At 37.4% G+C, this 10551-nt stretch overlaps 1 protein-coding gene across 1 annotated transcript; it reads right to left on the reverse strand.

Annotated features, from left to right (window-relative positions):
- Positions 1 to 1681: 1681 nt before the first annotated feature.
- LOC141590082 (uncharacterized) lies at positions 1682 to 2272 on the reverse strand. Its single transcript, XM_074410694.1, has one exon. It carries the CDS (start codon positions 2270 to 2272, stop codon positions 1682 to 1684), a length of 591 nt encoding a protein of 196 aa, XP_074266795.1.
- Positions 2273 to 10551: the final 8279 nt, after the last annotated feature.

The following is a 10551-nucleotide window of genomic DNA, read 5'->3' on the forward strand; positions in this document are numbered from 1 at the left end:
CTCTGGGTTGAAATTGGCTTGACTAATCTCTGGGAACACTGCATCAATTAGAGTTTGCTCCGGCTGCTCATCTCCGTTTGGTTCTAAAATTAACTGCTGAGGTATTGCCACCAAGCTGCTTTCTACTGTTTGCAAATCTCCATTCCCTAATTCCAGAAGAAACTTTGAGAATTCGGGGTCTGCTCTTCCCCTGATATTTTCTGTCAAGTTAAATTTTGTCAAATGTGGCCAAATTGGAGAGCTAACAATGCTTGCTTCAATTGCCTCTTGTTGTGTGCAGTGTGGTAGCACAGGAAGTACCTGGCGAAAGTCGCCACCAAAAACAATGACCTTCCCTCCAAAGATCTCTGAACTATTGCATACATCTTGGAATAACATGTTAACAGCTTCAATATTTTCTCTTTTCGCCATAGAAGCTTCATCCCAAATAACCAGTAACGCTTCTCTTATCAAGCATGCCAACCCTCCTTGTTATGGCACATTCCAAGTTAGGGACTCATCAGTATCCAGAGGTATTTTAAATCTTGAATGGGTTGTCCTGCCTGTTGGCAAATTTGACGCTGTAATTCCCGATGTAGCTGTGGGCAAGCATATTTTACTCATTTAATGGACCTTTGCATACAACGCTTCATATAAAAAAGTTTTCCCAGTACCACCTAGACCATCAATAAAAAACGCACCTCCTTTCCCAGCCTTGACATGATGTATGATTGCCTTATACGCAGTTCGCTGCTCAACGTTTAGTTCTTTGCGTGAAGCCAATTGTAGCAGAGGTATTGGTGCTTTTAAAGCATCACTGATATCCCTTGTACTTTGCAACCTTCTTTCCTACTCAAAATGTAAATGGTCCAATCCAAATTGTGTAAACGTTTTTCCCATGCCCTCAAAAAATTGCTCAACTTTGGCTGCAATCAGCTGCAATATTCTGGTAGGCTCTGCAGGAAACTGTCTTCTAAAATCCTCAGAGAGTGGTTGGTAATATTTTTACCAGAACTCAGCAGGGTTGTTTGGGCAACTGAAAATTAGTATAGTTGCAAACAACCTTCTGAGAGCATTTGACATTTCAACCTGGATAGCCTCGTCCATACACATATCCGCTGCATTATCTTGCTCCAGCACTCCCCTTTTTAACGCAGCTTCTTGAAACGACACACAGCAAACTCCGTCGACTGTTTTTATATCTTCAAAAGACTAAGGCCCCCTAACATGTGCTAACATCAATCTCAAGTAATAGCGCTCCCCCTCTCCAGGAGAAGCGTGTGCGACTCTCCCAATCACAACTCCCCGATCTCTTGGTTTCCAGATTTTTTTTTTTCATTCCAAACAAAATGATGTGGGAACTCACTGTACAAATACTTTTGCCCTTCCTCTAGGCCTACATTTGTCCGGAAAAATTCTTTTTTTTTGGGTAAAATGGTAAGCATATATTAAATTAAACCATTCGAATGTTTACAATCAAAGCGTACTAGCTAACAAAGCCAAACATTTTCAACAAATGCTTAAAAACCCTATACAAGAGAATTTAAGCTTCCAACAGATTAATGGGTAGAACTACTAGAATCCAGCTTGATCAGGAACTCGGGCCGTTGAAGATAAGCATGAATTCTGCACGTATTGTGAGCCCACCAAAGAGAGTACATAAGAGCTAGAAGATAAGCATGAATCCAGCTTGATCGGGAACTCAGGTCGTCCGGAAAAATTCTATCAGCATGGTTTTTGCTCTTTCCTCGTTAGCCACGACATCTGCTAGATCCTCATTTTCTGAGAACCTCATAGTTTGGCCATTGGGTATGTGGACTAGAAAAGGTTGCACAGGCGGGTATGTATCAAAGAGGTTGAATCCAAAAATCCTCCATGTTGCCTCTGGAGGTGACACCCACCTACCAGATTGGTACTTCTCTATTTCATCCACTAACATAGAGGCAGTGTCATTTGTGACGTTGAACAAAATACGATCATGACCTTTATACACGTATTTATATAAATATTTGACTGCATTAATGGTAGAGCACACTTCGACACTCAAGTGGCAGTCAAACATGGCCAACAAATAAGGATTGTAAGGAACCACAGATCTATTATCCATGTTAGCTTTCCTCACCAACACAGTTTCACATGTGTCCCTGCGCATATACAACGGGTATGAGTCTTTCCCATTTGTGGTGAAGTCCCTAAAGCTCTTGGGATAATTTTTCTCACAATTTCGTTTCCCATCCTTGATTTTCATGCACACGTTCTTTGGGAAGTCATTACCGCATGGCCCATGCATCATGTATTTTAATATAGCTGCTCTTAGGTGCGGGTTATCATTTGAAGGAATTTCTGCAGAAACATATTTATCAAACTTCTCTGGGGATGTTATGTTTAAGGATGATCAGGAAATGTGCATGTGGTAAGCCCCGCTTTTGGAACTCGGCAACATTAATCATTGCAGCAACTTCACCAAATATTTTCTTTTCCCGAATCTGCTTCCTAAGCATTGTAATCTTAGCATGGAATACCCGGGCCACGAGATCTGGCCTATTTTGTGATAGTTCCCCAGGCACCAGCTCCGCTTTGATTTCAGGCCAGTTTGGATTGCACGTTATGGTTATGAATAGATCTGGTTTACCATATTTCTGCACAAGTGCCATTGCATTTAAATACCGTCTTCTCATATCCCTGGGACCTCCTAGGAATGAGGGTGGCAGCACTATCCTTTTCCCTACATTACATGCACTGTTTTCGCCAAGCTCCAGTGTATGTAAAATTCCTTGATGCAGGTCTGCCCGAATAGCTTCTTGATTCAAGCGCAAGAAGTCCAACCTTGTATTCTCAATTTTCACATACATGTCTACAATAAACTGCTGAAATAGTCTTCCTCCTCTAATCAGAAGATTACCAGGTCTTATCTGGAACTTGTATGCGTAATACTCCCTACAAGATATACGCTTATCTGCCCTTGTATACCTTCTTGCAGCATCTGCCAAATTTGAAGTTGACAGTTTTAAAAATAGAACTGTAACGCCCTGACATTTTAAGATAAAGCAAGGAGTACAAAAGTAACCTTTTTATTTATTAACAACGTTTACAGAAATAAAAAGGAAAACAGAAAAATTGACCAAGGCGCTACCGTCGTATTCTCTCTATAGGAAATACAAGGCTATTATTATCTTAACACTTGAAGGATTATATTATACAAGTCTATCTTATTACACATTATTTTTAATACAGCATCAGTTCCTTCCCACTTCTTACTCCCGCATTTCCTTAGCACAACAACCTGAAAAAAAAATATGAAAATAACGGATCAGCCAACCACAGGCTGAGTATGACTCCGGTTCCCTATAATGGCCTTACGTTCCATTATTTTATTTACTATTATTTTTATCCTTCTCATATGGGTCTCTCAAGAATACATATTATGGAATAAAGAGAATACTTAAAAAAAATGACATAAATCCTTCACTTGTCATAATCATATCGGCCTACTATTACTGAAAAGAGACTTATTACGGAGTCAAGACTCCCCCAGCCTAAGTCCATTTTTGTGTACATAATATAAGAAATCCGGGTCTGAGACCCATCTCGGCCTTTTCCGGATAACATAATTAACGTTCATATGGGCCATACTTTCCCCTCCCCTCTTTGTTTATATGGGGTCATACTCCCCCCCTCCCCTTCTTCCACGTACACAGGACAAAATAATGTCGTCTCATTTCAATAATCGTATCCCGAATGCTATAATTGGCCAATGATGCATTATAATGACATTACCCTTATAACTTTATAAGACGGTAAATAATATAACATGTGGGCAGTATAATGATTATAAGATGAAATTAACAATAAAACTAATATAACATGCTATTTCTACTATCTTATTTCAAATGTAAACAATTACTTATATCGACGAAGGGTTCCGAAATCATACCTTATTTTTAGAGAGAATTAGTGGTATAAATGAAATTTTATAACCCACTTATCGCTTTCTTATTGGTATCTGTATTCGAGTAAGATGATATATAAACCCGTAAAATGTTATCAAAATAGTGTTGCAAAGCTTCCTATTTATAGTAAGTGGAAACTTAGCTTTGAAGAAATCTAATTGGATAACATTTTCCCACTGACTTCCACGTAACTTTTACAAAATACATGGCATTCAAAGGTTTCAAACTACATGTCGTAAGCCACGTTGATTTTAGTACCAAATCATAGTTCCATCTTGTTATCTTATGTACCCGTCTTTTCGATATTAACTATATTTTCGTATTAGCGGATAAAAAAAAATATCATAAGGGTTAATTAATAATATATATATTCTCACCCTTAATCCTTGTGCCCATATCAAAGGGGAAGAAAATAGCAAATTGGAGGGAGTATTATTTTATTATTATTATTATTATATACATTTTTCGTTGTTTTTTTTTTTTTTTTTTGAAATATTACATTCTACCCTCCTAATAATAAGTTTCGTCCCGAAAATTTTAATAACATGCCATATCTGAATTACCTTATTTATTGGAACAGATGAGGGTATTTGTCTTTCATCTCCTGTTCTACTTCCCATGTTGCTTCTGTTTCTTCATGACGAGACCAAAGAACTTTCACCAATGAAATGGTCTTGTTACGGAGGACTTTCTCTTTGTAATCCAAAATTTGAATTGGTAGTTCCTCGTAACTAAGATCTTCCCTAACTTGTAACGGTGGTATGGTAATTACATGACTAGGGTCAGAGATATATTTCTTTAACACTGAGATGTGGAAAACGTCATGAATTTTTGATAGCTCTATCGGAAGACTGTGACACCCTCATTTATCGCGGAAAAGTAAACACGTAATTCTAGAATAAAACAGCATGGATATGTTTGTAATAGGTTCATTTGGGTAAAAACCTGTAATTTTTAAAACCTGAACCTGTTATAAAGATATCCAAATTGGAAGGTGTCAAACATACAAGGTATAACTAGAAGTTTCATAACATAACCATCGCTAAAGTCGCGAATAGCAAATTATACAACTAAATGTAAAGAGGGAGACATATGTCCCTAAAATGTATGTGACGTAAAAAGTGTTTAAGGGTCACAATAAAATAAAGCCAATCTAGCGTCAAAACAATTTATAGACACGGCTCAAAAGTTATTATGACAACCTCAAACTCGGCCTAACCACCAACTACACATGGCCTCAAACTCGTGACTTAGCTAGGCCACGGCCAGGCCACAGCTAGGCCACTGCCAGGCCACTAGGAGTCCGACACGACTACCACCCGACTACCCATAGCCACCCTTCACCCTACTTCATAACCTGACCCAAAAATCAGTCCAAAACAGAACCCAAAAGATGCCTAAGTTCGACCCCAACTCCAGTCCTCAAATGCAAAGTGAAAACCCACGATGACAGCTCTCGTCCCTGCCCAAAACAGAGTACCAATCGTCCCCTTAAGACTCCAAAACAGAGGACGAAACTTTTTAAAAGATGGGGTGATTGTAACACCCCGTATTTTATTAAGTTGGATAAAATTCTTTTAATTGCTATTTTGAATTTAATTACATCATTTAACGATTTATATATATATATATGCTTAGCTAATTAATTAATTTCATCATAATTCGATACGTTAATTTTAATAATCATTAATAAGTTTATTTAAAGTTAGTTCGAGTTTATTGAAGTTAGTTCGAGTTTATTTATTTAATAATTTCCGTTTCTTTACGAGTCCTTATGAAAGTTGTTTTAAGTGAACCCGAGATGGATTTTGGGAACAAAACCGTCCAATTAGCTATTTTGAGCTTATTTCACTAAATTAGCAATTTTTATTAATATCCGTTAGTTTTGTAAAAATCGCTAATAATTCCGATTCAAGCTGATATTGTATTATTTACGTTAACTAGCTGAGTTTATTTTATTTTCACTCATTAAATTTATTTATTATTGATTCCATTTTATTACTGAAACTTTTACTTAAACCGGTTAAATTTAACTCGAAACGGTTTTAATAACTATCGAAGTTTCTTAACGACGAAGAAACGTACGTATAATAAATAGCAGGCTGGCAGGCTGCTGCCTCATTTTCATTTCCTACGTCTCTTTCTTCTTCTCCCTTCCTTTTTCTTCTTTTTCACGTTTCATTTTTTTCTTTTGTAAAATCGATTTTCGGTCGTCCGTTTCTCATCCGTTTTCAACTATTTTTGTTCCATAGCGCTCCTCTCGTCGTTCTCGTCAATCCGTTGTAAGTAAAATTCATTTTCGTCATGTATTTTTACAAACCCATTTATATTTTCAGCTTTATTTATTATAAGACGGTTGTAGGTACTAAAATAGACGGTCTTGTAGAAGATTTGTTAGTCATAAATGATTAGTTCAATCGGAAAAAGGTAACAATTATGGATTACTCGATATTACTTGTAAAATATGTTTATTTCGAATCTTTGGTTAAGTTAGTCTTTTTATAATTAAGATGGTGTATAATTATATATAGGGATCCTTATGGATGTTAATTAGTCAGTTGTATAGTTGAGACGGTGTATACTGACCTCTAGGGATCATTTGGGATGCTAGCTAGTAAGTGGTATATTTAAGACGGTGTATACTGACATGTAGGGATTGTTTTGGACTAATTTGGACTCTGTGTTGGGGCGATTTTTGTAGTCTTTAGGGACTGTTTTTGAGTTGCTTTATACTTGTGGATTTCCGCTCTAAAACCGTTTTAAATGCTTGACTTAGTTTGGCTCGGCTAGGACTGTTTTTAGGCGCGAGAATGGAGTCTTAAAGGGACGATTGGTACTGTTTTGGGCGGGACGAGAGCCGTCATCGTGGGTTTTCACTTTGCATTTGAGGACTGGAGTTGGGGTCGAACTTAGGCATCTTTTGGGTTCTGTTTTGGACTGATTTTTGGGTCAGGTTATGAAGTAGGGTGAAGGGTGGCTATGGGTAGTCGGGTGGTGGTCGTGTCGGACTCTTTGTGGCTTGCTTTTAGGCGAGTCTGATGGCCTGGGCATGGCCTGGCTGTAGCCTAGCTGTGGCCTGGCCGTGGCCTAGCTAAGTCACGAGTTTGAGGCCATGTGTAGTTGGTGGTTAGGCCGAGTTTGAGGTTGTCATAATAACTTTTGAGCCGTGTCCATAAATTGTTTTGACGCTAGTTTGGTTTATTTAAAATATAATTAAATTAATTTCCGTCTCATATTTTATATAAAGATAATTCGTTAATATCGTCCTTTCACATAATTATTTTAGGTGGCTAATATGTGGTTGAAGATGAAGAGTAATTTTGGGTTTTAGAAGCTTTCTCAAGTTATTACTTGTCTCTTTGCTAGCGTAAGGTAACTATTCCGAGTTACTCGACGAATTAATGTCACATTAGTAGTTAATGTTGTGCCTGTTGTTTGTTAAGTGTTTAGGTGATTGATAATGTGTTACTTTCGTTTTTCACATGATAGAAATTAGAAATAGCATGAGAATAATATTGCGATAAAATTTGTAATTTGGGCCAAAGTAGGCAAGACTCTGAGCTGGGCCAGATTGACCGAACGAGTTTGGTCAAACTAGGTTTAAACCCGTCAGCCTCGATTTGACCGATGACCCGTCGCGGGACTCGGGTCGAGGGTTTGTCTTTGAGGTGAGATTGGTTGTTATTGGAAATTTTATGTTATGTCTTGATATTTGTAATTATCATTTCACATGTTGGTTGTTGGATGAATTGGTCACCTTATACTTGATCTTGTTGCCTTGCCTCTTTGCCATTTTAGCTTGTTCTCATGAATTATGAAATTAACGGTTAGCTGGAATTTGGATTATTATTGATAATGGAGATATTGTTGGATTGTCAGCTGAATTGGGTATCCTACTTGTCTTGTGTGGTGTGGGCTAAATTATTCAAGCTCGGACTAGCTGGGACTAGGTCCTAGGTGAGTATTTCGGCCTTCATCATAGATAGGTCATTATAGTCTTTGACGAGTGTATGTTCACTGCTTAATAGCCTCTGTGTTCCTGACTTGGTGGGTTTATATCCAAGTTGGGGCATGACCTCGTTACTTATTTTGAGAGTAAGTGGTCAGCTTAAGTACTAGCCAACCCTTTGGTGGACTCCTTAGGGTACTCACATGGTTTTATACAATTGTGGGTCTTGGGTGCGGTGGTGTGTATCCGCATGTCTAGGTCTGCGCAGATTTTAGGCTAGGGTTGTGTTGTGTCTTGGCCATGTTTTGATAGAACCTCTGAGCCAAGATACCGGTTCGATTACCTTCCCTACCTCGTGGTATAGACTCGAGTTACAGAGTGACTATTGACCGTACTAAGAACTTATGCCTGTCTTTGATATATTGCCCTTTCTTGTTTGATGATTCTATGAATCATAGAAGGTGAGATGCAAGCCGGCTATGGTTGATAGAGTTTGGATTCCTGGATGTTATGTGATTCACATGATAGTGTAGTATGAGTCGGTCTAGTATTCGCATGCTAGGACTATGTGTTGTTATTGTTGTTCACATGATAAGCACGATTGTCTAGCATCTATATGCTAAGGCTATGTGTTATTCATATTCATATTCTTATGTTTACATGTTATATTAATTATGACATTTCGTGGCTGGAGAACTCGGAGTTACTCCCCACGATCGTGGCTTTCGTATTTGTATAAAATGCGAATGACAGGTAGGTGATGCATATATGGGGTACATGGACGAGCTAGCGAGCAAAGTAACCTTGGAACCTAGATTGGCTTTATTTTATTGTGACCCTTAAACACTTTTTATGTCACATACATTTTAGGGACATATGTCTCCCTCTTTACATTTGGTTGTATAATTTGCTATTCGCGACTTTAGCGATGGTTATGTTATGACTCTTCTAGTTAGACCTTGTATGTTTGACACCTTCCAATTTGGATATCTTTATAACAGGTTCAGGTTTTAAAAAATTAAAGGTTTTTACTATAATGAACCTATTACAAACATATCCATGCAGTTTTATTCTAGAATTACGTGTTTATTTTTCCGCAATAAATGAGGGTGTCACAGTTGTAACACCCCGTATTTTATTAAGTTGGATAAAATTCTTTTAATTGCTATTTTGAATTTAATTACATCATTTAACGATTTATATATATATGCTTAGCTAATTAATTAATTTCATCATAATTCGATACGTTAATTTTAATAATCATTAATAAGTTTATTTAAAGTTAGTTCGAGTTTATTTATTTAATAATTTCCGTTTCTTTACGAGTCCTTATGAAAGTTGTTTTAAGTGAACCCGAGATGGATTTTAGGAACAAAACCGTCCAATTAGCTATTTTGAACTTATTTCACTAAATTAGCAATTTTTATTAATATCCGTTAGTTTTGTAAAAATCGCTAATAATTCCGATTCAAGCTGATATTGTATTATTTACGTTAACTAGCTGAGTTTATTTTATTTTCACTCATTAAATTTATTTATTATTGATTCCGTTTTATTACTGAAACTTTTACTTAAATCGGTTAAATTTAACTCGAAACGGTTTTAATAACTATCGAAGTTTCTTAACGACGAAGAAACGTACGTATAATAAATAGCAGCGAGCAAGTCAAGCTCCTCATTTCTCACGCATCATTCTTCTTCTCCCTTCCTTTTTCTTCTTTTCGCTCTGCTTTTGATTTTTTTTTTATTTTAAATTGATCCTGCCACTCCGTTTGTCGTCCGTTATCAATGATTTTCGTTCCATATTGCTGCTCCCATCGTTCCTGTCAATCCGTTGTAAGTAAAATTCGTTTTCGTCATGTATTTTTACAAACCCATTTATATTTTCAGCTTTATTTTTTTATAAGACGGTTGTATGTACTAAAATAGACGGTCTGGTAGAAGATTAAAAAGGTAACGATAACGGATTACTCGATATTACTTGTAAAATATGTTTATTTTGAATGCTGGTTAGTCTGTTTTATAATTGAGACGGTGTATAATTATATATAGGGATCCTTATGGATGTTAGTTAGTCAGTTGTATAGTTGAGACGGTGTATACTGATATGTGGAGATGATTGAGACGGTGTATACTGACCTCTAGGGATCATTTGGGATGCTAGCTAGTAAGTGGTATATTTAAGACGGTGTATGCTGACATGTATGGATTGTTTTGGGTGCTAATTGGTATCTTTTATAGTTGAGACGATGTATGCTGACATGTAGGGATTGTTTTGGGATGGTGGAAGGCAGTAGAAATGGCCTGTCTGGTCGGCCCATAATAGGTGTTGGTAGGGATGGTTCTTTGGTCGCTTAGCGGCCGTGGGGGAGGGAGAGTTGAACGGGGTGGTGTTGGGTTGGACACGGGGTACCCATACCCCTGTTTTTCCCCTTTCTTCCTTTCCTTTGTTTATGGTTGGGTGGTCCATTTGGTGGAGTAGTAGCTGGTTGTTTGGTGATGGGCGTGGGGCGGTTCAACGGCCACTAGGGTCGTGGGTCGAGTTGGTTTTGGCGCAAGTTTGGTTTATTTGAAATAATTAATTTCCGTCTCATATTTTATATAAAGATAATTCGTTAATATCGTCCTTTCACATAAATATTTTAGGTGGCTCATATGTGGTTGAAGAGGAAG

Source organism: Silene latifolia, chromosome 7 (assembly GCF_048544455.1).
Source record: "Silene latifolia isolate original U9 population chromosome 7, ASM4854445v1, whole genome shotgun sequence".
Lineage (NCBI taxonomy): Eukaryota > Viridiplantae > Streptophyta > Magnoliopsida > Caryophyllales > Caryophyllaceae > Silene > Silene latifolia.

What these genes read in the sequence shown, in the direction of transcription:
- LOC141590082 (XM_074410694.1), bottom strand. Translation starts at nt 2,272, where the DNA reads ATGATGCATGGGCCATGCGGTAATGACTTCCCAAAGAACGTGTGCATG.